This window comes from Hippocampus guttulatus, chromosome 21, assembly GCF_054856545.1.
Source record: "Hippocampus guttulatus isolate MCC_2025c chromosome 21, RoL_Hgut_1.0, whole genome shotgun sequence".
NCBI classification, from domain to species: Eukaryota; Metazoa; Chordata; class Actinopteri; order Syngnathiformes; family Syngnathidae; genus Hippocampus; species Hippocampus guttulatus.
Window position 1 is genome coordinate 1,566,351 of NC_141281.1, and position 27,676 is coordinate 1,594,026.

At 55.6% G+C, this 27,676-nt stretch overlaps 1 protein-coding gene across 5 annotated transcripts; it reads right to left on the minus strand.

Annotated features, from left to right (window-relative positions):
• Positions 1–83: 83 nt before the first annotated feature.
• Positions 84–26,759, minus strand: rreb1a (ras responsive element binding protein 1a). 5 transcript variants are annotated; one of them, XM_086101465.1, is made up of 20 exons: positions 26,526–26,759; positions 14,913–14,969; positions 11,999–12,112; positions 11,676–11,850; positions 11,490–11,565; positions 11,331–11,420; positions 11,099–11,262; positions 9,500–9,641; positions 9,260–9,438; positions 8,988–9,138; positions 8,656–8,901; positions 7,887–8,334; positions 6,361–7,816; positions 5,755–5,930; positions 5,334–5,519; positions 5,079–5,240; positions 4,668–4,808; positions 4,493–4,590; positions 3,221–3,860; positions 84–2,452 (listed from the first exon to the last, which is right to left on the minus strand). In XM_086101465.1, exons 3-20 carry the CDS (start codon positions 12,108–12,110, stop codon positions 2,022–2,024), a joined length of 5,073 nt encoding a protein of 1,690 aa, XP_085957591.1. In that variant the 5' UTR covers positions 12,111–12,112; positions 14,913–14,969; positions 26,526–26,759; the 3' UTR covers positions 84–2,021. The 5 variants fall into 5 exon arrangements, with proteins under 5 accessions (XP_085957591.1, XP_085957590.1, XP_085957586.1 ...); XM_086101464.1 differs by having other exon boundaries at positions 4,493–4,587; positions 8,988–9,177; positions 26,526–26,758; XM_086101460.1 differs by having other exon boundaries at positions 8,988–9,177; positions 26,526–26,758.
• Between the last annotated feature and the right edge of the window lie 917 nt (positions 26,760–27,676).

Here is a 27,676-nt window from a genome sequence, read left to right on the forward strand (position 1 = left end):
CATGTCAACAAGCCCTTCGCATGAGTGACCGCAATCTGCTTCCCGTTCCAACGCGGGATCCGCAAAAAACGTGGACAGCAAGAGGCGTTTTCAAACTTTATTTTTGTACTTTCATTGACGACTTTGTCCACTTGTTGAGTGTGTGTTCACAGTCAAGTGCTGGTGTGATTGATTGATTGACAGTCGACATGAACTCAAGAAATCATCAACATTTGCATCTCAGGAAGCAAAACAAAAACAGTTTGAGAAGAACCCTGAGCGCAACATCATCTTTTATTTATGACGTGTGTGTGTGTGTGTGTGTACACAAATCATCAAGCTCATTTGATTAAACATGCAAAAACAAAACACTATCCTAAAAGTCACCCAGAAGAAGCGAAAAAAATCAAATAATAATAATAATAATGTTCATGTTCACAGTTTAACAGAAAGAACAAAAGATTTGATGATTAAAGCTTTTTTTTCCTCTCTCTCCTCTTGGATAATTCTATTGCTCGTTTGCAGCCCGGCCAGCTGCGTTCCGCGCGCAACTCGATGACTTCATCCAAGTGCGCTTGCGAATCTTCAGCCTCACATTTGATGAACTTAACTGAACTTTCAAAAGTCACCTCGGCATGTTTGATCTGACTCGACCGGACTTTGCTTTGCCAAATAAATACTTCTGGGAACAATCCACCCGGCTGGCCACACGCGCAAGTCCCACGTCGTTTTCGGGGGGGGCTTAGCTAAACTATGCTGACGGGGAAGTTGGAGAGTCCCTTTGACTTGGGGAAAAAAAATCAGAAAACGGCGGCCACGCGTTGCCAATGTGAAACTCAAGAGGAGCGTGACGTGGACAAAGTCACTGCATTGACTTGCCCGGGTCAGGCCAGCACCTAAGATAGCTCGCGACGTCCAGCCCGAGGCCCTTGGCGTGAGCCACACTCAAGAGATGAAAACCCGTGCTGACCGTGTCCAAATACAAGCAGCGCTACTCGAGTCCGTGTACTCTACTGTAGTAGCACTGCTGTCAAGGGTAGTAGAAGTAAAAGTAGGAGTTAGTGTCCATCCAGTTGGAGCAGTGAAGTCATGGTGACTTGTTCATTTTATTTGGGGCCAAATGGACAGGAGGGCAAACAAAACAGCCCCCCAGGTCTCCCCCCGACACACATGCATTGAACCAAAAGTCAAGTTGAATCCAGTGACACAAGATAGTGTTGAACTTTCACACCCAAAAACATTTTTCCGCACGCATTTGATTGTCTCAGACGCCAGAACAAGTTTGAAATTAAAGTAAGAATTCATGTCTGTCAAGTGTGAACTCGAGGGGGAATAGGCATGTTAGCTAAGTGTTTTATGGCAAGCGCACAAATGCTCACTTGGCCTGCCGTCCGCCTACGGTACCTGGCCTGTTTTGCAGTTAGCGACATCACGCCTGAGCTGAACTAACAGTTGTCCCTCGCCGCGTACGACGCATGTGTTAGCGCTCGCCGCTGAGTGTTTGAAGGCGCCGGCTAGCCGCGGAGAAGTCACGTTAGCCCTGATGAAGCTGAGGCGAGGCCTCGCTAAATGCTAAAGCGAATCGCTCTTGTTGTGCGCTGAGGGCCAATCGCACGAAAGGCGCCACTGTAGCCAAAGCGGACGACTGGACACGTTGCGCCGGCTACCGGCCACCGCGTTAGCGAGCAGGAAGACGTGATTGACAGCGTTGAGGTAATGGGGACACGGGTCGGCGCCAAGGCGGCCGGCCGACAACAACACAGGGCGATCACGCGCACGCGCACACACATCAACTTAGGACATTTGTTCACTTGAAAAAAAAGAAAACTCCCAACACCAAAAAGTCAACTGAGAAGTTCTCGCACACAAGATGAGGGGCGGCGGTGGCCAACGTTTGTCCATCCGCCATCTTTTCCAGTTACAAGAGGTGTCACGTGACACCGGTCGGCCATCTTGATCTGATCGCTGACAAAACAAAGTTAAAAAGCTATAAAAGGATGAGTAGTAAGGCACTTGTTAGCGGTAGGGCATCTTGCGCACGCTCAGTCCACACCCACCAGCGGAGGCTCCCCATTGGCCAACGTGTGATCCAGAGTGGGCGGGGCTCGGAGCTCCAACAGGTCCTGAATCGAGGCCTGGCCCGGGAGCTCTTTGGAAACGTTTGAGCTCGGCGCCACGCGGGCGGCCGACTGGCCGGGAGGCGCGGCCTCCGGCGGGGCCGCGTTAAGTTTAGGCTCATCCTCGGCGGCGGCGGCCGTTCCTCCGGTGGGCTCCGGGTCGGATGCGCGGCCGTCGTCCAAGTCCCTGGCACACTCGCTCCCGTTCTCGGAAGCGGGGCGGGTTTCGCTGAGCGCGGGACCGTCCCGGTCGCCATCCTCGCTGGGCGTCTTGGCGTGGATGCGCTGGTGGCGAACCAGGCTGTGCTTGAGCGTGAACGTGCGCTCGCACGTGGCGCAGCGGTAAGGACGCTCGCCTGTGGGAAGAAACCACAACATGTCAGCGCAAGCACCTGCGCACGCCCACGCAGACGCACACTTTCAGCGCGGGGCACTTTGCGTCCCGATTGTGTTCTGAGTGGGTTTGTTCCATGAATACGGTCGAGCTGCTCATCTGAAATATTAAGCGTGCTCAACATTGCTGGTGGAAAATGTGCATCGTTTTGGAAAGGAGAGTTGTCACACTCTCCAGCCGTTTGACTTTGACTCTTTCACGCGTATGAAAGCCAGTCTGTGTGTGTGCATTCCACGTAGAAATGAGCGCGACGGCTAAGAGATTGTTTTTTCCCACAAAACAGATATCCACACACGTGCACCCAAACGGTTGATGGCGGCAACGGTAAACGCGGGAGATGCAGTGTTAGGGCTAAGCCGTGTTAGCGAGCAAACGTCCCTTTTGTGGCAGCACGATCTTCTGAAAAGGAAGCCCACGCCTTTCTCAAGCCACCGCCCGTCCTGATATGCGGAGCCTCAAAATGTCGTTTCCCAGAACAACACCAGGGGGCGCGTTCGGCGGCTGAGTCACTCGGATTCTCATAGGGACTTAACAAGTTGAACTTTGTTTCAAGCTTCTTCCTTCTTTTGATGTGAGCATACGGTGACTTTTTGGTGGCCTGGGAAAACGGGCCTTCACTCTGTTTGGAAATTGGCGGCCTGTTTCCAAAACGCGAAAAGCAAACTTCATCGAGCCGGACGGGCTCAACGGCGTCTTCATGGCACGTGCGTGTGTGCTTGGCGTGACGTACCGGTGTGCGACCTCATGTGTCGAGTGAGGTCCTGCAGCGACCAAAATCGTTTGGCGCACACATCGCACGTCTTCTTTTTGCGCTTGTCCACGACGGCGGCGCAGCCGGCGGCCAGATCCCCCGTCTCCGAGCTTTTGCCATCGTCGTCTGTGCGCTCGTCGTCATCGTCGTTGTCGTCGTCGTCGTTGTCGTCGTCGTCGTCGTCGCTCTCCGGGGCATCGCTCTCCCCCGGCCTCGTTGCTCCTCGCTCATCCTCGTCATCCTCTTTGCCCTCGGGCTTCACCTCGCAGTTCTCCCGGTCGGCCTCCAGGGGCGGCGGCGCTGCCGCCGCCGCCTGCTGCTTCTCCTCGGGCGGCCCCTCCTGGCTCAGGTGCGCCCTTTCATGGCGCGCGAGGGTGGTGGCGTAGCGGAAACTTTTGTGGCACGTTGCGCAAACGTGCTTCCAGTCCGACTGAGGCTTGACGGCAGCCGCGGGGGCATCCGTTTCGTCCGTCGGGGGGGCGGCGGTGGCCTTGGCTTGAGGGACGGGGGCGGGGCCCGGGGCAGCCGAGTTTGATAGTTTGAAGTCAATCAGCTTGGAGCCGAAGTTCAAATCCAAACTTTTGTTGCTGTGGCAATCGTCGTCGTCGTGGTGATCGCACTAAAGCCAAAACAAACAGAAACAGTCACCACCATTCGCCCATGGACTGTGGCGCCTTGAGATGCAAGTCAAGTTTGTTTCGTAGTACAGTTACAACATTAATCCAACCCCCCCCCCCCGCAATTATGCAATATATATATATTGTGTGTGTGTGTGTGTGTTTTTTATGAAATTTTATGACGGAAAAGGAGCGCTCTACATGATCTTTCTTTATGCAAAGAGAAAGTAAAGGAGGGAAGAGTTTGTGCACCCCGTTTGAATGCTGCAACCAAATATTTGGTGTGCCGCTCCTTCCGGTGCGCTGGTCCACCTGGGCCACTGGGAGGCGGTACAGTCCAATCACGCGGACACAAACGAAGCCCAATCGACTTTGACTGGGCAGGTTGCTGCAACATCAGCCGTTTCTCATAGACAGGATCGAGAATACATCTGCCTGTGGGTGTCGTTGCATTATGTTGCCGGACTGTTTGTGTTCAGCGGTTCGTTGGTTCCAAGCGCAAGCACATCAAAGGCATTTTGCATTTTTTCTCAACATTCAACGATGCCGACTTCCCCTCAGCAAAGCTACGCGTTAGTCAAGTCAGCGGCGGCTGCCCACTTCTGCCCGGCCGCTCGAGTGTGTGCCGGGTTACCTTGGCGCTGGGCGGAGCTTGCTGGGACGCGTCGGTTGAGGTCTCCGCTGCCCCCGGCCGCTGCGCGAGCTCAGAAGCTTGCGCGGGACTCGAACCTGCTGCCCGCACAAGGCGCAAATTCCTGATGACGACGCCATCGGCATCCTTAATTGGCATACGCGGGAGGGGGACTCACCTGGGGTGGCCGTGCGGGCGGGGCTGGGTGGCGCGGGCTCATCTCCCTGCCGCTCAGAGGGCGTGTCTTTCAGGGGAGCGGGAGGGGCCGTGCCGAGCGGCGACGAGTCGTTGGCCAGCTGCTCGGCGTCGGACTGACTCTCTAACGAGAAGAGGAAAAAAGCGTCACGGCTGGCACGTGCGCAAGTGGCGGCAGCAGTCCCCGGCGGCGGACTGCTTTGTGTGCGCAAGTGGCCGACGACAAAATGGTCTTCGACGCCTCGGAAATCATCGCCGAGCTCGGGCGGCTCGGGAGCGGATGCGACCGCGCCGAAGGAGAAAAAGCATCGCTCGTCGATGCTCATCGGCGCGTTCCGGCAGCGACGTCTCAAAGCGCATTTGGCCACGCGTCGTTTTCTGCCGCGAGCCTCACCGGCGCTCTCGTGCGAGCCGTCGTCACTTTCTTTCTTGGCAAAGACGCCGTTGCGCCTCAGCGTGCGGTTGGTGACGCCGTGCTTCCTCAGCAGGTGGCGCTCACAGTTGGACTTGGTGGAGAAGAAGGCGTCGCAGCGCGGGCACGGGAACGGCTTCTGGCCTGAGGACGGACGGGCGCCCGGCGGCGGCGCCGTCGTCAGTGCGGATGGCGTCGGCGGCGACGCCGGCCGTCGGGCGAGGCGCGCCGACCTACCGGTGTGCGTGAGCATGTGCCTCTGCAGAGAGCTGGCCCACGGGAAGACGCGAGGGCAGAAGGGACACGTCATCTTCTGCACCGAGTTGGAGTAGGCGTTCTTCTTGCCTTTGGACTGGGGAAGCAACGCCGCCGTCTTGGCTTCCTCTCGCGGCCCCGCCTCCTTGTTCACGCCTCGCTCGCCGTCTGCGCACGCAAAGGTCACAGGGTCTCGACTACGACTCCACGCGCGACAAAAACATTCGCCGCCGAGTTTCCGACAGGGATGGGGCCAAACCAGGAAGTGCGTTGATCTTGGGCACTTCTGCACTCACCATTTGAAACCGTGGCCCGCTTCTCACAAATAAAGGGATTTTGAAATCGGACACTTTACGGTTGCCCCGGGGCGTGCGTGCGTGCGTGCGTGCGTGTGTGCCTTGACCTCTGAGGGCAGTCTTGGGGGCGAGGTGGCTTGCGCCGCCGGTCTGCAGGAAGTTTGTGAACTTGTTGGCATCGGTGTTGGCGAGCATCTTCTCCACGCTGGCCAACTCACCGCTGGACTCCAAGTCCACGTCCATCACGCCCGCCTCCTTGGCACTCTTCTTGCGGTTCCTCTTCCTGCGCAAGCACAACCGTCACAAAAGCTCAAAGGCGGAGCCGGAGCATCTCGAGCAGACAACCAGACTGCTAGCGCATTGGGGGCTTTTTCCGCCTTTGACTTGTCCGCGCGCACCGCATCCCGAGCCGTCCTCCATGTCGCCCCAGTTCAAATGGCGTCTCGTGAAAAGTCGGAGACCGAGGTCAACGATTTCTTGCCCGCCGACACTTTCGGCCGGCGGGTCGGCGCCACCGCAGACCGTTGGGAGGCCTCGGTTCCGACCCCAATCGTGATGCGCCATCGACCCTTTGAAGTCGGGGGCCGGGAAGTTCAACCCTGCCTCAATTGTGCCAACGCTCACCCGATCGTCCCCAAGCACACTTGCTGTCGTCAAACGGCGCTTTACAATTTCAGAGGAATGGTTCAAAAAGAAAAAGAAAAAGTGGCAACCTGGCGATGTCGTCCCCCGGCGTCTCCAGGAGGACGGCGCCGCCCGGCGGGTCCGGGGGCACCTCGGACGCCGGCGCGGGTTTGGCCTCTGCCTCTCTCTTCAGCAGGTCGGGGGCGGCGGACACCGAGTGGATGATCTGCGCGATGGATGCCAGAGGAGGGAGCTCCTTGACGGAGGCGGGCTTGGGGAGGAGAGGCTTGAGGCGCTGCGGGCGGGGCGAGGGGGCGGGGGGAGGGGTGGAGCCGGGGGCGAAGCGGTTGCGCCCCAGAGGCGAGGCGGCCGCCGTCTCGTCTTCGTCGGCCACCTCGCCGGCCGTTTGCTCCGTCTTGATGGGGCGCCGCTCGGCCGCTTCTCGCCAAAGGCGTTTGCCGGGGACCGACAGGTCTATGGGCTGGTCCAGGGACGGCTCCGGGCCGGGCCGCTCCGGCGTGGGAGACGCGCTCTCCATTTTGATGGCCGGGGACGCCGCGCGAGCGCCGCGGCCTTTGGCCGAGAAGTCCAGAGGCTGGTCGGGATCTTGCCGGAAGCCGCTCGCATCCTCCGTCTTGACCGACGGCGTCGGAGCCGGCCCGTCGGCGGCGGGCCGCATGGTGGCGATGTGCTCCTCGATCTCGCGCTCCTGGACCTCGGGGTGCTGCTTGAGCAAATGGTGGATGCAGTTGCGCTTGGCCAGGAAGGCGGCGCCGCAGCGGCGACACTCGAAAGGTTTCCTCTGGCAGCCGTTGTGCGTGCGCAGGTGGATCTGCAGGGCCCGGTATGTCTTCAGGTCCTCGCCGCAGAAGCGGCACGCGGCCTCGGCGCGCCCCGCCTCGCCGTCGGAGGCCGAGAGGGTGGCGACGGTGGCGCCGCTGGGGTTGCCGGGCGAGGCGGAGAAGACGCACTTGATGTTTTTCTCAATGTCCTTCCTGGACGTCTTGCCGTGCTTCTTGCGGAGGTGTCGCTCGCAGTTGGCCTTGACGGTGAACGGGTAGTGGCAGACGCGGCAGATGTAAGGGCGCTCGCCGCTGTGGGTGCGCAGGTGGCGTATGAGCGTGGCCTTGTCGGGCGCCACGTAGTCGCAGATGTTGCACTGGTGGGGCAGGATGCCCAGGTGGAAGCGCATGTGGGCCTGCAGGACGCCCGAGAAGGAGAAGACCTGCTCGCAGAAGCGGCACGGGAAGGAGCCTTTGGCCGAGCCGGCCTCGGCGTTGGCCGCGCCCGCCGCTTTGCCCGCCGCTTTCTTGCGGACCGGCCCCGCCTCTTCGTGCGCGGCGGTGGCGGCGGCCGGCGGCGAGGACGAAGAGGGCGACTTGAAGAGGGCCGGCGTGGGCGGCGGCGGGCCGGGACCGATGCAGCCCAGCGATGCCCGCTGGGAGCTCTGCAGAGGCGGCGGCGTGCTCGCCGTCAGGCTGGAGCGCGGCGTGACGGGGGGCTTGGGCTTCAGCGTCGGCATGGCCTTCTGGTTCTGCACTTGACCTGCGTCACAAACGCAAAGCGTTACGCGGCGGCGTTCCGAACGCAAAGGACGCCGGCGCTCGGCGCCCACCTTGGCCCGCGGCGAAGCCTGCCCCTTTCGCCAGCGCGGGGAAGCCCAGTCCCATCTGATTGGGCGCGGCGGCGGCCACTTTGAGGATCTGCTGGATGTCGGCCAGCTCCACCACGCCGCCCGCCTCGCCCGCTTTGACGGCGGCGGCGGTAGCGGCGGCGCCGTCGGGCTGCAGGAGGAAGCCCGCCTGGAAAGGCTGCAGGGACAGCAGGCTGAGGGCGTCCCGCTGAGACAGGCCCTGCAGCGTGGACGCGCCGCCGGCGGCGGCTCCCGACTGCTCCAGTAGGGGGAGGCCCAGCGCCGTCAGACCTCCCGCGCCGACCGTCAGTCCTCCCGGCGGGAAGGCGAGCTCCTGGGGCAGACTGCAGCTCAGGGGCTCCACGTGGATCGCCTTGATGCTGTCCAGGTGCGCCTGGTGGATCTCATCCTCCGTGGGGGTGTGCTTCACCTGAGGGAGGGAGGGAGGGAGGGAGGAGGGGCGCGCCCGACAGGAGGCACAGGAAGTGGTCAGTCACCAAGCTCGAGTAGCGCACGTCGTTGCTTTTGCGGATTTGCTTTCTGTGAGGCTTGGCCGGGCTTCGGAAGGCAAGCAATCGGGAGAAGACAAGACTTCAACCAAACATTGGCCCGACACTTTCAGCGCTTTTTTCCTCTCTGTTGAGAAGTTCAACAAATACGGAATTTTTCTTTTTTTTCTTGCAGCAAATCTACACCCCTCACCGGCGGCTAGAGCGAGAGCTGGCCGGAGGTTCCAGACGGCGGTGGTTACCTTGGAAACGTGCCGGAGTCCCAGCGCCTCCATGAAGCGGAACTGCGGCGCGTCGTCCCCAACGTCCCCAGCGTCCCGGGTGCCGTTTTGCCCGGCGCCGGCCGCTTCCTGGGCCGCGTCGTCCGAGTGGGCGGCGCTCTTGTGGAGCTCCAGGGCCGAGTGCAGCGGGAAGGCCTTGTCGCAGCTCTCGCAGACGAAGCGGTGAAAGTTGCTGATACAACGCCGGAGGTTGGTCTCGCACCACACCTGCGGCGGAAGCGCCCGCGCGAGACACGGCTCAGCCGCCAAACAGAAGCCCGGCTTGCGAAAAGACGGCGGCCGGAGGAACCGACCTGCGCCACGCGAGCGAACTTCTTGCAGGAGAAGTCCATGAAGGCCAGGTCGTTGAAGCCGGCCGGGATGGACGGATTGGTCTGGATGAAGGGTCGGCCGCTGGGATCTCGGGGGAGGAGCTTGTGGACGCCCGCGTTGTGACGCAACAGGCTGCGGTGGGTGCGGAACGAAAGACAACACAAGTCGCACCTGCGAGCACCGCAACGGGCAAACCTTTACAGCGACGGCACGGGCCAGGTGTGCGCGTGCGCGTACGCGTGCGCGTGCGCACCTGAGCGTGCTGTCAGGGTGCGTGTCCATGTGCGCATCCAGTTCCAGCCGCCCGCCGCACGTCTTGAAGCAGATGGGACAAGGAAGCGCACGCTCCTCCGCGGCCCGCGCGCCGACCGCCCCCGCGTTGGCCTTCAGCGGCGCCGCCGCCGCCTCCTCCGCGGCCGAGTCCTCCGTCGCCTGCGTGACGTGGTCATTTAGCCCCGCCGCTCCGTTCGATGGCCGGGCCGGACGCGCTCACCTTTTTGGCGGGTGGCTCCTCGCCGTCCTCGTCCTCCTGGCCTTGGCGCCGCTTGACAGAAGGACGGCGGCGCTTGGTGGGCGACGGCGGGCTGACGGGCGGGAGGCTGCTGGCGGGGTCCTTCTCGTGAATCTTCATGTGTCTGCGCACGGGGGGCAAACGTGCGCCGGTTACTTTGGGAGGGAGTTGCTTTGTGAAGCCGTCCCAATGAGCAAATGATCCGATTTCACCCCAGAGTCATTTGTGCGGTGGGCCGCGTCCAACTTGGGCTTTGCCCTCATATCAATGAACGCACAACCGTGGAAAACCAACGACGGGATGAAAAAAAAAAACTAAACAATCAATAAATACTAAATACCTTCAGGGACTTTCTGCTCATGCTTTCAACGACATCGTTTTCTTCGTACATCGTTGAAGAATTCAAAACATGCATATATAAATCAAAAATGTTCATGGTTGGCCGTAGATGGACCATCACATTAAGATCTGCAAATTGTGGCTCCAATTTGGAATCACAAGTCCATAAAAATGTGTTGAACTACATTTCAAAAAGGGGATTGGAAACAAAAAGATGCAATCTCTCCAAAGATAATTTTGAATTTGTGTCCATATTTTAGCGAGCCGCGTATGAGCGGGCCCCACAAAATGGTCGCTGAGAATTCTCAGTGATGGATTTGCTCGTCCACTCGATGGCGGAAGGTCCACGGGACGCAAAGCCGAGCTGCAATCCGCAATACTGGTAGCGACGCTTTGGTTTCGGTTGCGTGCCGTGAGATTTTTCTGACGGCAAAAGTTGGGGAACACCGAGTTAGTGCGACAAAGCGGAAGAAGAAAGGATGACGATGGAAGCGGTCAAGAGAGAAGAGGTCAAAAGGAAGCGCTCTATTAATAGAAGGTGGCAGGCAGCAGGCTGGACGCCCTAAACGGGTCCTGCCGCCAGCTGACGGCAACAACTTGATACACCGGTCACAGAGAGGCGGAGAAAGGTGCCCCAAAACTCCCTCGCTCGCCAACCAGAGAGGGGGCAGGCAGCCCCTGCCTTGCGCTACTGTGCGTGCGTGGGTGTGTGTGTGTCAAAAGTACAAGTTGGCCAACATGGCTGAAAGTTCAGACTGCGGCGCCCTCCGCTGGACAACATGTGTACTACTGCTCTGATGCCGACAACCCCCTCCCCCTCCGCAAACATTGATGTGCGCCGTCTGCCTGGCTCCCTCATGAGCTTGTGTGAGTGTGTGTGTGTGTTCTTTTAGGGAGCCAAGCCAAATCCTTGATGCCAATGTTCCATTTTGGATTTTCATTTTTCACACGCAGACCTGCGGGCCAACTTGTTTCGCAACGAGACACACAATCAAAGACGCCTGCAAGCGGGCGTACGAACACGGCCGCCGCGTGGGGATGTTTCAGGCTGGACTCGACTGATAAACGATGGGCGTTGCTGCTGCTGCGTGTGTGTGTGCGTGTGAGATGGGGACAGATGGTTTAAAGTCTAACTTCCTGAACACAGCCACCCACCAGTGAAGTTGTTCTTCCACCATGGCGAACCGGAGGACGGGTTAATGGACAACTTCCTGCCATCGTTGCGCGCGCCCGTGCGCATACCTGTGCATGTTGCCGTTGGTGGTGAACGTCTGTGAGCACACGCTGCACTTGTAGGGCCTTTCGCCGCTATGCACCAGCATGTGGCGATCCAACGACGAGGCCGAGCTCAAGCATTTGCCGCAAATGCTGCACGAGTGGTCCGTGGCGCCCGCGTCGGCGTTGTGCTACAACAAAAACGCCCGCTCGTGAGGACGGCCTTTTCGAAGAGGAAGCGCGGGCGTGTAGCCGTTACCTGTCTGATGTGCATGGTGAGCTGATGCTGCGACTGGCAGCTCTTGTCGCAAAGCGGGCACACGTGGGCGGCGTGATCGTCTTTGGCGTCCTGGCGGCCGAGACAAAGCGACGCGTCAACGGGCGTCCGCGGGCCGAGGAGCGAGAGGGCCGGGCTCACCTGGCTGCGACGGACGCCGCGGCCGGGCGGCGCCCTCGTGGCTGCCGAGGCCCCGGGCGTTTTGCTGGGGGAGGGGCTAGAAGGAGCACAAATCAGTCAGCGGCGGTGAAAAACTCGGGCCTTCGCCACACGTGCGTGGCGGCGACCGTGTCGGGAGCTATCCCCGTTAAGGAAATTTGCGCCCACCTTGGCGAGGGTCCCGGAGTGACATCACTTCCTGCGTCTCCTCCTCCGTTAATGTTGCCTGCTGCCGACATCACCGCCGACATCATGGCGTTGATGGAGGACAAGTCGCCGCCGCCGCCGCCGTTATGGAGGCTCGGCGCGCTCTCGTCCTCGTTCTTGGCGCTCTCGGGTGCAACTGGTGGGCGGGGTCACAGTGACTGACAGTCAAAGGCGTCCACTCACGCGACGAGCGTACGGGACCCCATCGGCGACACAAGCCACGAGCTTGCCCCGACAAAAAGACAACCGAGGAGCAACTCGACGACACGCAGAAGCTAATGTACCTTTGATGCTACTGATGCTATTCTGCAGCGTCTCCTCCGCCAGCCCCGCCTCTTGGCCATTCGCCACCGAGTTGGCTCCTCCCGCTTCCTGCTTTTCTGTGGCCTTTTCCATGTCTGCGCACACGCACAAAGTTAATCAACTCGTGTCACGTGAGCATCATCCAACACGAGACGGCACCTGCTTTCTGCCAAGCGTGAAAGTGCACACCACCTTCAAAAAGAAAGTTGATGAATGTTGAGTGAAGGTCACAAAGAACAGGTTAGAGGTCACATGTTTTCGAGGCCAGCGGACGGTTTCATGGGCCCGACCGAGCCAACTCAACCGGAGGGGACATTTTGCAAGCAGGCACACACTTGTTTGCTCAAAACGCACACGCAGATTGGCGAAAAGAGTCGTCAGAGGAGAAGAAATGATGACCATTTCCTGTTTAGCTTCCCCCACAGGAAGACGCTCTCCGGAGTCAGCCACTTCCTCTTCCAGCTCAGCTTGCGCATGTGTGCGCGCGTGCGTGTGCATTCCACGTAGAAATGAGTCGGACAGCTAAGAGATTCATTTTTCCCACAAAACAGAAACTAAGTACATTTATTTTTCTACAATTTGAGGAGCTTACACACACACACACACACACACACACACACACACACACACACGCAGTTATTTTACTTTTCATTGATGGTTTTCACTTCTCCTTTTACGAGAGTGAAAGAGTGAAATTAGGCTGACTGCTGACAACTGCCACTATGGACGGGTGTGTTTGCGTGCATGCGTCAGTGTTGCAATTGCTTGTGTCATGACAAAGCAGGAGCAGGTGGACACACACACACACACACACACACACTCCCGGGATTGTTTTTTACATTAGCCTCATTCATTTTCAGGCTCACACATGCATAAGTGTCACTTTTGTCTGATGAAGTGCTTGGACGGCGGTTTTTACAGCCGGCTGAAAACGAACAGCAACAGATGGTTGCAAGAAGAGGACGAGGAGGAGGCTGAAGAGGGGGAGAAGGATGGAGAGCATGGGGGGGGGGGGCGATCGTTAGCCGGACCAAGACGGAAAGAGGATGCCTCCGGTGGCCGTTTTTGCGCATCTGCCGCAATCCGTCCGGCGCCAGCGCGCCGCACGTAACCGCGCTGGCAGCTGAGCTTTTCAAAGCGTCATCGTGAGACTCACGAAGTTCAAAACGTTGCGGGATGTCGAGCCAGATCGTCCCGCGGCTACAACCGAGCTTAGTTCGCATTTAGCGGCCCGAGTAGTCCCAGCGTAGCCTCCGTGTGGAGCTACAAAACAGGGAATCCCTGGCCACCGTACGCTGCCTTGACACACGACTCCCGTAAGCGCGCTCACAACTCAAACAAGCAACTTTGCCACCTCCGAGCGCGGATATTATTTTGACTGTTGTTATCATGGTTACCCGTCTACGCGTGCCGCTGCACTGTTTGTGGAGTTCTCCATTGCTTTCGAGGTGGAAGCAGCACATGGAGGAGAAAATTATTTGCCGCAAGCGTTAGCACACGAAGGAAGGGCGGTTCCCGCGCAGGTCTGAAGGTGTCAACGTCTTTCTTTGCTCTCATGTAGTTGACGTGCGAGCGTGTGGACAGTGGATGAGCTGCCATGTCGATGGAAGGCGTGACGTCGGGTGTCAGCTAACAGCCCGAGTTTAGCATCAGACGTGGGGGAGGGCAGGATCCGGTGACCATATGTTGACTATTTATGACCGGCTAACTGTCCTCCTCCTCCTCCTCCTCCTCCTCCTCGCTCTCCATCTCACACAAGATGGCACCCGCACTAACACATTCCTGACTGCATTCCTAGAAATGGCCGCGCAGGCCTCACTCTGCTCAAACGTCAAGCATCTTCCTGCTGTGAGCCACGTCGGCCAGCCCCAACTACGCTCATTTGATGCAGCTTTCAACGACGACTTCATCCATGGTCCGTTTGGAGGCGGCGGCACAGCCATTTGCCGTCAGAGATCATCGAGTGTGATCCGATTTCACATCGAGTCCCAAACGTCTCGTGAATCTGAGCGTCGCACAGAAGAGAATCGTCAAGGTCGCTTCATCCGTCCATATTTTAGGGAAGATTTTGTCCGCTTACTCAAGACTCTATCGTTGTGGTTATGTGGATGCTTTGTGAACGTGCAACGCAGATCAAGTTGGGTTGAACGCCGGCGTCTGCCGGCAACGGGAAGTCGACACGAGGAGAGATGGCTCGGCTTCGTCCAGCTCACACTCGGCTGCCAGCCACCATCCTCCACACTCGCACTCTCTTGACACCGGCGAGTGAGCGGAGCACACGCGATGAGCGCTCGACTTTTGAAGAATGCCGACTGCACACGTTGGTTCGTTCGTTGCGACTCATTTGTTGGCAACTTCCTTAACTCCTCCTTTCCCCCCCTCCCCGTTGCATCTCTCTCGCACTCCCCCGCCTCCATCTTGTTTTCCGAGCTTACGCGTGCACGGTGGAGTTGGAGTTTGGAGCCGGCGTGATAAAGTGTTGAGATATCATCAGACGTGTGTCAGCTCCACTAGGCGGTGCGGGAGTGGGCGGGGGAGGGGTGCAAAGGCCTGACGCAAAGCCAAGCGCTGAGGAAAATGTCAGCCGGCTGTTAGCCAATCAGCTTGCAGATTCCTTCACGCTGCGCGCGCACACACACTCCTCCTGCCTTTAAAACACACACGCAAGCACGCACACGCACACAGGGATGCAGTCATCCGTGCTGATGAATGGAAGTAGGTAGCACCAAACACGCCAATAATGATGGGGTTGTTTTTTTTTTATATAAATAAATCAATCAATCAGCCATTGAACTCAGAGGGCAAGGCAAGATTGGCAAATGGGGGGCATGATGTGTGTGTGGTTAGGGGTGGGCGGGGGGCAGTTCAGTGGCAATGGAGGGAAAGAATATTTACCTTCAAAGAAAGGCTTGCTCGCTTCTTTGGGTTGAGCGTCTGCAATCGCTGCTCACACTGCGGAAAGAGCACACAAACACGTCAGTACAACACCAACACGCACAGGTATGAAGACACGCCCCGGGGGCGCGGCATGACCATCGAGGGAGTGAAATCCGAGGCGGGCTCGGATGGACGTTTTCAGAGGCCTTCGCGGCCTGTCCGAGAGTAGCGCGGTGCTCGGGAGTCACGCGAGGAAAACGCAAGATCTCACGGAAGGAAGCGGCGGCGGTTAAAAGGAATATAGCACGCTGGCTTCGCACACTGCCGCCATGTCGCCAGGCGACGTTCAGCCGTCATCAAATGCCCACCGACATAAGCCGAGACACACGCAGTCCGCACGGGCAGGCCAAATCCAAGGAAAGCCAAAGTCTTTCCTCGGCGTAGTCCAGTCCTTTACGCGCCACCCCGTGCCTAACTTGGCCGCACTCAGGATTTGTACGTTTCCAGTGGGCTGACTTTTGCTTTCATGAAGTCCGAACTGTCGCTTGTGCACGGCACGAGCGACATTCCGACCCGTTCCGCCGCTTTGCATGGTGACGATGATGATGATGATGCAGGGTAGCTCGAGAAGCTAAGCCAGCCCCAAAGTCCTTTTTGGCAGATTTTGCCGTACACGAGACAGAAGCGCCGGTGGGGTATGACAACGGCAAAACCATGCAAGAGAGCCTCATCAACAACGCCGATGGAAGACGCTCATCCAAGTCAAGATGAGCAAGCGGAGGACGCAGAGAGCGATAATCTGGATGGAGGGATGAGGGCAAGTGGAGAGGATGGATTTGGGGAGGAGAGCGAGATTAAGAGCTTAGCACCGGGCTAATTACGGCACGTCGAGATGGGGGTGGGGGGGGATAAAAAAATTGGAGTGGCTTCACGCTAAGTGGCTAGCCGGAGAAAGGCCATCCTGACGCTAAGCTAAGCGGCGAGCCGCGAGCGAGAGAAGCCGCTGCTGACAACAAGTTGCAACTTGATTCTCAGCAGCAGCGGCGGCGGCACGCCGAGAGCAAAAGAAGAATGTCTTCCTCCTCTCCTTGCCCGAAAGCAAGGACCCAGCATACAAAGTGCTGTTGGAAGGAAAAGTCTGCCGATGGCAAGACGCCTCCCATCCACACATCCTCTGCTGAGCGTTCAGATGCTCGCAGGTGACATGATGCCACAAAGAAGAGGAGAGGAGAGGAATGCTGCTGGGATGCACCGGGCCGGCCTGGACGTGCCGCACACGTCCACACATGACGGCAAACGCCAGCGGAAAGGAAGCGAGGAGGGAGAGGAAGATGAAGGGAAGGGAAGCAGTCGCTATGTGGAAAGGAGCAAGCGAGAAAGGACAGCAGAAGGAAAGAGGACAGGTCCAGAGTGCATACAGGAAACAGTGGGGAGAGGGATGAGAGGATGCCAAAAGCAGCGAACGAAGGCTGAACAAACGTAAAAGGAGGAAAGAAGGCAAGAACAGAAAATGTGCAGGGAAAGAAGGCAAGATGAAAAGAGGACAGTTTGTGTTTGCCACATTTCAGGCCAAAAGTGCTCAAGTTTGAGTCAGGCGGATGTGACCTTTGACCTCTGCGCATCATCCATCATTTGCCGCAAAGCGCGGGCGGCACAGAGCGGCGCGAGTGACGAGAAGAATCCGGTCGGACCGGATGAGCGGCGCCCCGCCCGCCTGCCCGAGCGTCACCAACGCTGTCGCGACGTGCCCGTCGGACCCTTTCAAAAGAAATGCCAAGAGGTGACGGTCCCAACGATGTCATGTCAAAGACATCCTCGCGGGGAAAAAAACCCAACAAATGTTTTTCTGTGATGAGGACGTCCTTACTACGGATTAAGTTGGACGAAGCCGACCACGTCCGGATCCAAGGTAGCCAATGCGCGGCCCGTCGCCGTGGCCTGCTGAGAGCGCACTCACCCGCAAAGCATCCCTCCCTGCCGGCGCCGCCACAAACACAAAGTCCACTTTTCAAGCGGCCGACGGAATAAAGGGCTTCTCCGAACGTCGGTCATTAAAGACCTCCGCTGACATCATGGTGAGCATCATCAAGAGGTGGCCAACGTGTCGCTTGCTGTATAACGACACGCACTTGCACCCAACGCGCGGCCTTCTGCCATTGCCGTTGCACGTGCGCAACGGTTGGTTGGGGGGGTGGGGGGGGGGGGGGTGCCGAACGGGGTCCTCGGGAGACATCAACGTGCCGAGCAGCTGTCTCACTCTCACCGACAGGTGCCGCCGACAGCCTCCACGCACACTAACGGGTCCCCGCCAGCGCGGTGACCGACATCCGGAATCCCCGATTCCAGTGCCGGACCTTTTTCGTCAAAATACAGCGATGACTTCCAAATAAGAGCTTTTGAGCGCATGTTCAGAGACGTTAACGCAATACAATACAATACATGCTGATTTATATAGCGCTTTCACAACAGCGGCAGTGCTAACACGTTTCCTCAATCACTCGAATGGACATTTTTGGAACAAAACCAAACCTCGTCGCAACGATTCACGGCTCCAATCGACACACTGACGGGCGCGCGCACAGCACAGCTGCACGACAAGGCACACATTCATGTGCAACAGCTGCCACAAACACACCGCCCGCATACGTGCGAGCGCATTGGGCAAATGAGCGCACAACTGCTTTGGTCGCTGTCATCTTGTCATCCACATGGACACGAGCGCAAGGGGCGCCGTCACCTAGCCTGTCAATCATCATGTGGCAGGCCACGATGTCACTTGCGACTGAGCATTTGGAGCAAAACAAAGATGCGCTAACGGGTGTCGGCACGAGCTGGCGGGCAACCGCAAGATGGCGGATGTGCGGGTTACGTGAGCTCAACTTCTGACTCGCGTGACTCGCTCCCTCTGTCCTCACTCGCGCTTCACGTTTGTTGGCCGTCTTTTCTTTGCGCCGATGGCCGCCGGAGGCCAAAGTACAAGGCCGCGCTACCGGCCAATGGCGTCGCAGGACGCCCGCCCGCCATCCTGTGTGGGACAGCCCTGAGGGCGTGTGCTTGCGGCGGCCCTTTTGGGAATCATTCACTCCTTCCCCAACCACTACACTGGAATGCTGACATAGGTGACCGACAGTTTTGAAAAAAAAAAGAAGAATGAAACATATTTGTAGTGAGGAGGTTGTCGCGAACGAGTGAGCAAATGTTTGCAAACGGGGTCGCAAAAATCTTTCTGTGCCATTGGCAATGTGCTGAGGATCAAACAGTGGCCCCAATAAAGCACAAGTACAACCGAGTGAGGATCCAATTCATTGCCGGCTAATTCGATCATTGCTTCACCATTTTGAGACCTTGTTTGCCTTCAAATTGTCTCTCAACAGTCACCAGCAGACGCCATCTCTGTTGTCGTCCATGAAAACAGCCTTTGTGGGTTCCCCCCCCAAACATCTGCCATTACTTTGAGAAACAAGTCGTGGCCATCTTCCGAACCAAAGCAGTACGTCAATCACAATTGAATGATCTTTGCGCATTGACAAATTGAAACTAATTCATAGACAGATGAATGGAGATGAAGATCAATGCTAGTTGCGTCTCGTCTGTGATGCCCTGATCATTGGAGCCAGTTTTTCTCGTCCACTTTACTCACTGGCCATCGTCAATTCTTTTTTTGACAGTTTGGGAAACAGCGCTTGGACTTTGCCACCTCTCTTACATGCCCGAGTGAGCAAAACGCGTACTGACGCGCGCACGCATCGACAAAGTTGGAGCAACGACATCACTTATCAGCACGGCAGAGATGCTGAACTAACACGCTGGCATCCTTCACTTCCTGTCTGGAGAGGAAGCAGGAAGTGGCGGGGGAACTCTGTTTCGTCTTCTCTTTTTTTTGATGCCCGCAGAGCCTTCCTTCAGTGGCGATGCTCGCAACAGCCGGAAGAAGAAAAAAAAGCCAAGAAAAGTCCCCAAGGTGGTCGTGAAACTGAGTGCACTGCAACTGGCCTCTGCGTTCGCGCATGCGTGCGTGTTGGGGCGTGGTCGCAGACCGGGTTTCAGTTCAGTGAAAAATCCTGTGTGTGTGCTCCTCCAGGCAAAACACACACACACGGACACAAACCTGAAGAGTCTGTGTGCGTGTGTGTGGGAGATTTTCCCATGGGAGTGTTATTGTCATTTGGACAAAAAGTTGAATGGAGTTTTATGGCCACACCTACAACAATATACACCTGAGACCACGCACGCACGCGCACACACACACACACACACACACACACACACACACACACACACACAGTCTGCCAAGAAGAGCAGGGAGCACATCATCCCCACAGTGGAACAAGTGTTCGTTACTGAGCTACAAATACAATGACCCAACAGCATCGAGATTGATTGATTGTCACGCTGTCACATGATGCAGGCATTGAGAGTTCGTTTGTTGGGGGGGACAGGCGGGATCAGTCCGATCGCAGTGGACTTCCGTGGAAGAGGTAGGAAGTGCCTGAACGCGCACGCGTGTGTGTGTCATCGTGAGACCCATGCGTGATGACGGCCATTTTGGTGACATCAACAACGCACACGCGTGCGCGCAGACAGACACACACACACACACACACACACACACACACACACACACGCACACACACACACAGCAACAGTCCTTTTATTTGAGTCGAACTACTGTCCCCGCCACCGGTGCTGATGACAAAAAAATGACAAAGTGCGGCAAATCTAAATGCCTCGGTGGTGGGAGGACTTTTGGAAATGGCAGTCATCGATGGCTACAATCGGACCCCCACACTGCTAAGTAGGAAATGTAAGCATCAGTCTATGTGTGCGTAGTGTGGGGGCATGCTGGTGCTGTCTTCGGTCGCCATGGTAACAAGGTGTGTCCCGTGTTTGTTGAACAAACAATGGTACCTTTTCACTGGAGGGAGGGGCTGCGTGTGCACGCATTCCTCTTCTTTTCTGACTGTCTGTCTGTGTGTTAATCAGTGAGGTCACCAGCATGTGTGTGTGTGTGTGTGTGAGAGAGAGAGAGAGAGAGAGAGAGATTAGCGCGTGTAATGGGGATTAGGAGATTTAAGCACAACAACGCAATCGACAAGTGACACACAAATTGCAATTACACACAAACCATCCAATCAATCGATCGATTGGCATGGTAATGAGCGGGCATTGTATCATTGCTGCTAAGAAGCGCCCGAATCATTCGCCTCGGCGCGAGCTCGCCGGTGCGGCTGCAATCAGCTTGCCATCGGCCAATGCCGGCGAGGACGACTCCTAAGTGTTGGAGCTCACCGATGACCACTTCATGCTGACCGGACGTGGCATCGATGGACATGAAAAGTTAGCGCATCCCACATTTTGGCTTCCAAGTCCAAGAAAAGAAAAGAAATTGGCCTCCGCCCCCACCCAAAAATCAATCAATCAAAATCACAACTTGGGTCATTCTTCTCTCATCTTTCACAATGTTCTTTTTCCACTCATTGATTTAGGCCCCATTTTATGGAATTCAAACATCATTTAAGTCCTGTTTCGAGTTGACACAAACACACTCCCATTTGAGGTGCTACTTGCTGGCAAGAAAAAATAAAGAAATAAAAAACAGCGCCGCACGTCCTTTTGTTTTCTGCTCGGGATGTGGACGGCCAAGTGAGATTTTAAGTGAGATTTTCAATGCCCAAATGTTGATGAGCACGTCATGAAGGACACGAAGCAAATGGCAAGATGCACCAAACATGCAAAGGGCCCGTTTGTTCTTGTTCAGTCAAAGTCGCTCGGCTAAATGTTGATGTTGCCGTTGGGACACTTTCATTTGGATTCAAGTATCCATCTCACTTGCGTCCTCCTCCTCCTCCTCGTCCTCGTCCGTCAGCAGCCAGCTGACAAAAGTGTTTAGTCAGCAGCGGCTGGCGGGTGGGAGGGGGGAGTCGCCTTTGAGGCCGGCTGCTACTCGGCCGGCCTTTTTAACTCTTTGCGGCGCCTCGACTTCCTCCCACAGAGCGGGCGGGCTTTTGTGTCGAGGCGTCGCGTGGAGGTCGGACCTGTTGCGCCGGATGCCTGTCGTGCTGCAGGCTGAGCCGGCGCGCTCGGGCGTGGCCCGACGCCGGCGTCGACGAGCGGTTCGGGGCACAGACAGACGGCAAGGCCGGGACCGCCCACCTACCGTCGCCACAAGCCTCGACCTATTTGTTGCCGGGACAAAGTCCGAGCTGTGAAAGAATGTCAGAGTGGCCAGAGAGGGGGAGGGGGGGCGCAAGTCGATGCCTTTCCGTCGGCCGGACGGCTGCCGTGTTGACCTCACTGTCGCCCCCATCGCTGCAAGGGAACTTTGTGACGCGCGGTGGACCTCGATGCCCCCCCACCCCGAAATCCCACTGCCATCATTATGCAGTCTGGAACGGCCAACGTCAATCATCCTTCACTCCTCTCACAGCATCGGGGTGTTGATGAGGGAAACGGGAAGAGGCGGAGCTTGGGCTCCCAGGTTGATGGAGGAAACAGAACCGCTCAGAACCTTTCGGTTGCTGGGATCAATCCCAAAATAGGAGCACAGCAAACGCCAGGGCGCCCACGTCATGGGGTGACCCGCACTGTTTCTCGATTGCCCTTTTCGCGCCACTTTTGCCTCAGTACTTTTAGCGGCGGCGCTCCGAGAGTCGAGCATATTTGAGACTTGGGCTTCTCAAAGCTCCAAAACGGAAGCCTGCTGGCATCGGCCGCGTGCGGCTTACGCAACAGGTCTCGAGACGTGAGAGGGCGAGCGTGCGGGCTGCCGACGGACGCCGACCGGCCGTTTGCTCCAAAGTGTCGCGATACGGGGCCCCGCGCAGCCACCCGCATCGAACCCCTGACAATCCTCCTCGGCTCCTCGTCGTTTGCGACGCTCACGCCGTGTGGAGCAAGTTTGAAACGCAGTGCGAGCGTGCGGATGCGGCAAGCGAGTCGTGTCGTCTTCAACTTTGGCCTGCACCTTGCATTTATCTCCTCCCCCTCCCTCCTCGCCATCTTCCCTCACCCGCTGGGGAGGAGGGGGCGGGGGGCTCGGGGCGAAACCTAATCTTATCTAAAAAAAGGCGGCTCTCTAAATAGCACCGCGCGCGCAACCAGACGGTAGCCGCGGCTCGCGTCTATCCTTCGCTTGTTTTGTCAGCGCCTTTCAGAGGTTGACAAAGAGCTTGTAGGGGGCGCTCACGAGACTCCAAGTGGATCAATGTGTGCGTGCGTGTGTTAACATGAGCTGAATGTGGAGACAGTGAGCGTCTCAGGGGGACCGTGAAAGCTTTTAATTAGCTGCTTGACTTTGTTCCCCAATGACACACGCGCATCCCACTGAAACGTCATTAACGCGCAGAGAGAAATATTCGAGTACGGGGGTTCCCGGTCCCCCCCACAAAGAGTGGCTAGTGGATCATCCTCCTTCGTTTCAATTTCAAATTACAGTCGTCGTTCCCGCTGAATTCTTTGCGGCCGGCCGGCAAGTGGTGTTTGTATCCGCCTCAAAATTTGTCGGGTTCCAATGTTCCAATTCGAGACGTAACACTTCAATTGGTTCAACGTGACTGAAAATCCCTTTGCATTGATTCGAGAGTCTGAAACGAATGAACAATTGCCATGGCAGTTTCATTCCCGCCCCCCCCCCCAAAAAAACAATTCCACGACAAAGGATGTTCTCACGGCACAACTAATTAGTTTCGCGCTGAATATCAAACAGCATCGCTTAGTAAGCAAGAAGCGCCACGCTTCATTCACTGAAAAATAATGCATGATCAAAATAATCAAGATCACTAACAATGGCTCAGAGACCTTGTATGATTGGAAACATTGACTATGCTTTCTGTCATCCTCCGTGAAAGATCATACTGATTATCTTTGTGTTCTTTCAAAATAAGACATTGACAAACGTCTACTTTTACTTTGAAAAACAACATGTTCTCATGAATGCTATGGACCAAATCATCAATTCATGTTTGTACATTAACGGCAACGTCCAATCGAACGAATGCCCCCGTTTTTTGGAATAAAGGGACGGAAGTTTAGAATTGGTTTTGGTTTTTTGTCCGATTGATGTACCACAAAAAAAAATCTACAGATTAAAAGCATCAGTTCTTAAAGTTATTATTACAAGTCGGAATCTTGGCTCCAGCCTTCCTGTGTGGGGTTCGCCCGTTTGCCTCCATGAGTGCACTCTGCCTCTCGGCCCAAGTCACCTGACTGTATCGTCATCGATATCGTGACTTCAAAGAGTGCCCGGTTGTTCCAAATTGTTCCACGACGTCCGAGTTCATCTTGACGCAACTGGGAACAAGCGACCAAAGTGGAGCTTCTTTTCAAATAAAGCGCCACCAGGGACAGAACGTGGCGAGCATCCGCTGTCGTCACGCCAACTACGTGGCCACAGGCGGTGCAGGCGCGCGCTCACAATGCAGGAGGCGTCGTGGCGCACAAGACGCTCTTTGTGCGCACCGCATGTTTGGAAGCCATGACGGCCAGGCCGGCCTCTCGGACGGTCAAGAGGAAGCATCCTCCGGTCGCCACAACGCCCAGGAATTCCCAGCGCTTTGATGTTTTGATTGGCGCTCCTCCCTCCCACTCGCGCGCTTGTGAAAAGAGACAAAGTGCGCGCGCGCGCGCACACGCGCAGAGCAGTGGATGGGCCAGTTAGACGGCGAGAGGCGCAGATGCGCGTCTGCCTGGGGCGGAACGCAGCTCTGCTGACTTACTTCACGGGGAAGCTAACCTGTTAGCATCGGCGGAGGAATTCCACAAGTAATGTGGGACATGAGTGCACCACTTGTAAACAGTTTGGCTTTATTTCATTTCCACGTTTTGGCATAAGTCAATGAATTCTCGAATGCAGGCTTCCATGAGTTGCATTTCCTCTGCATGCACGCAAAATAGATAATAGCACATAGTACAAGACTTCGAGAAAAGTGTGTTTTAGCATCAGAGCTTCACCGGAATGCTAATATGTTAGCTTCAGTGGAAGAATTCGAGAAGCATCTCAACATCAGTGGGGGACTTCTAGAAGGCTTTTAACAGGTTCCGGCATCAGTGGAAGACTCTTCACTGGTCTGCTAACACGTTAGCATCAGCAAAAGCATTCTAAGAGCTTCTACATTGGGTATTCACATCAGCGGGTGACCTCTACAAATCTCTTCACATGTTTTAGCATCAGCAGAAGACTTGGAAAAGGTTTTAGTCTGTGTTAGCATCAGGGAAGAACTTCTGGAAGGTTTTTAACATTGGATGACGTTAGCGTCAGTGGAAGAATTCTGGAAGCATCTCTAATTGTATTCACAACGGCGAATGGCTTCGACAAGTCTCTTGACCTGTTTGAAAACTTTGAAATGGTTCCAAAACGTGTGCTAGCATCAGTGAACAACTTGTTGTTCTTGTCCAAACATCAATGGATGACTTCTAGAAAGTCACATCAGATTACTTGTAAAATCTTTAAATTTGTGCTTGTGGCAGTAGAAGACTTCTGAGAAGTTTTTTTTTGGTAGCATTGTTAGCATTAGGGGATAACTTTCTTCACAGGAATGCTAGAATTACACTAGTGGAAGAATTCTCAAAGTATCTCAATGTGTAGTACGTCAGTGGATGACTTCTAGACAGTTTCAAACATGCTTTAGCGTCGATGGAACAATTCTAGTAGCATCTCAACATGCATTAATGAGATAGGAAGACTTGCAAAATGTCTTCTTTAACATAGTTTACATCGGTTTTGAGATGATTTGGCATCAGTACAAGCATCTCATCGTATGAGCATCGGTCAAAGACTTTTGGGCTCGTCATGTGCTTTATCATCCGCAGAAAACTTCTTGGCAGTTCTGAGCATGGTTTCAGAAGGCTTTTTACATGATGTTTCGCCATAAATGGCTGACCTCGACAATGATTTGAATTGGGTTGGTAGCGGTAGAAAATGGATGGCAAAGGTTGCGCACGCTTCGCATGATCGCTGGAAGACCAGCAGGAGGGTCTACCTCCCTCTCAATCACCATTTCAATGACAATTAGCAGACTTGCCGAAATATTATGAGCTTGTGTTATTTGAAGCATCCCTTCATTTGTCATTTGACCATCTGGACACATGTTCACCATCTTCATCGTCATCATCACATCCCGCAGGCACCGCAAAAACACAAATCGGGGTCCATCCATCCCTCACTCCTGCAGCACATCTAAACTTCTGAATGACATAACTTGAAAACAAATGTTCTAGAAGTCCCTCAATCGCCACGGTTGCGCATCATTTCGGTGTCGTGTCGTAACAAGTTAACTGCAAAGTTCCCGAAGGCGGTCCCAAAAGTCCTTCCCAACTTCTTGCAAGTGTCAATCATTGACTCACGCAGATAAGACAAGGCGGTGACGTCATGACACCTCATACACGGCCAGCATCCTCCTACGCGCAAAGCTAAGCTAAGCGGCTACGCGCTAGCAAGATGCTCGAAAGAGTCGCGTGCACGCGCGAACCAGCGTGGAAAGTCAACGACGGGGATAGGCGCGTGCGTGAAATGGTAGTGGGGAACACGGTTGGGGTCGGGGGGTGGGTAGGATGCAACAGGCGTCACGCCAACGGAGACGCTAAAAAGTCTCAAAGAGGCGTCGAAAAAGTGAGCAAAGCACCACCAAGGTGACGTTTTCGGCCCCCAACGGCGACATTCGACGACTTGTCGTCGCCTCGACCAATTTTAAACGACAACGAGGCTGACTTTCTTGATAAATTTATCTGGGCAAGGTCACCGCACCACTGTGCAACCAGCAGCTGTTAGCTACGATGTGAGCGGAAGCACAGTACGCGTCCCTCCAAATTACAACAGCGGCCCAGGGAGATCGAGGTGCAACATCCATATATTTGTATTTGAAAAGCTATTCCGTGATTTGCGTCGATACGTTTAGGAACCAGCGTGCGCTTGGAAACATATTGGTGTTGTTACGGGATGATGTTGGGCAAAACTAAGCGCCCCGTCGTCATATGACGCATGCAGGTGAAACGACGTAACCCGAGCTGCCACGACGAGTGACATCCATGCTTTGCGAACGCCAAAACATGCCCAATATAAGTTCAAGTCCCTCAACAAGTCGCCCGGGCCACGGTTCGAGTGCTTCTCCAGGCCCGAAAGCAACAGGTGGCTTTACTTTGAAGGCGCCGGCAGGAAGCCGCCGCTGTGCTTGCCGCTGGCCTGACGGTGGCGTCTGCTAGCTTTACACATGGCCACTAACTAACTGACTGGCAAACAGCGAGGCTCCGACCAAAGTGCAGCCGAGATATGGATGCTCCCCTGCGGCCGCCAGCACACTTTGACCCCACCCGCGCCACTCTCCCCGCGGGCAAAAGCTCCCGACGACGACCCCCCCTGAATGCCCCCTGCCCAAAGTTTGTCCCGAAAGTGCGAAATGGCTCGAATGGGCTTCAAATTGCGACGAAGGAAGGAGGAAGGGGAGCCAGCCGCGCTGAATTCCACCGCTTGGATGCGCATCAAACTAGGAAGCAACGAGGGGAGGGAGCAAAAGTGCTCGCTCGCCATCTTAAAGTTGACTTGGCACACGGCAACAAGTCAACAAGCATCCGACAAGTCACACAACACACACTCGCCCAAAACCAAGTGTCCCGAAAAATAAGAAGAGCAACACTCACAGCGGACTTTGTTGGAGTTGGGTTGCTTACGCCGAGACATCGTGGCGGCCGAGGATGACGATGAAGAGGATGAGGAGGATGAAGATGAAGGCAGTGACGGCGGAGAGGCTGCAAAGTTGATCCGAAGAGGAGACGAATCAAAATGGCGTTTCCGAAGGGATGTGCAAACTTGGACAAACTTTACTCCGGCTTCTCCTCCTCCTCCTCCTCCTCCTCCTCCTCTTCCTCCCTCCCCCTCCTTTTCCTCCCCCTCCTCTTCCTCCCTCCCTCGCTCGAATCTCTCGCAAGTCACTCGAGTCAAAAAGACTCGAAGAAGAAGAAGCTTGTTGTGTGTTCAAGTCGTCGGCCTCTCCTCCTCTTCCTCCTCCGTGTGTGTGTGTTTCTAAAGCCGTACACTAAAGCCCATCACGTGTTGTGTGTGTGTGTGTGTGCGTGTGCGTGTATCTCCAAGGGGACGTGGCCATCAAGCATCTCTGAGCACGCGCACGTGCCCGCCCGCGGGAGGCTTCTTCCTTTGCGCGCACGCGCAGCCCAGCAACTTCTTTGAAACTTTGTGGTTTGACGAGTCGACTCTCGTCAAACGCTGCCGTTACCCCCTCCACCCCCCCCCCGCCCGACTTGTTTCTTGGGTTTGCCCAAACCAGCCAGCGCAGCATCCGTGGAGTGCAAATCTCGCGAGACTTTGCGCGAGAGGATGTGGAATAGGAGGATGCTAACGCTCAGGCCCGATTTAGCTTAGCTTGTAGCTTCCAAATCCACAGCTTCTCCTGTTTGATAACTTTTACACACCTGTGAGTAATTTAAATCCACTTTCAATTGGAGAATGCTGATTATTTAAGCCCTGCGAGGTGAGCTGTACTCCTGAATGTAGAAAAACAACTTTGTATGTGTGTGTTGACTGGGCAACAAGGAAAACAAGGTCATTGTTTAAATCCCACATATCAAATGATTGTTCTTCGATACCTAAACATATAAAGTCCAGATGTTTGCATGTCCCATTATGCTTTTATTCACAGAGTCATTGTTGTCACTTAGTCGTTCATTGTTTGCAATTGGACTTGCCTAACTTGAAATGGTCTTCAAAGACAACTTCATAAATTAGAGCAGTAGAAGTTGAACTTGCTTTATCATTTCAGTGTTTCTCAATACAA

Coding starts and splice junctions, on each gene's coding strand:
- rreb1a (XM_086101460.1), bottom strand. CDS start 12,110: ATGGAAAAGGCCACAGAAAAGCAGGAAGCGGGAGGAGCCAACTCGGTG. Junction 9,439..9,499: donor AGGAGCCACCCGCCAAAAAG/GTGAGCGCGTCC, acceptor CACGTCACGCAG/GCGACGGAGGACTCGGCCGC. Junction 9,178..9,259: donor CACCCTGACAGCACGCTCAG/GTGCGCACGCGC, acceptor CGGTGCTCGCAG/GTGCGACTTGTGTTGTCTTT.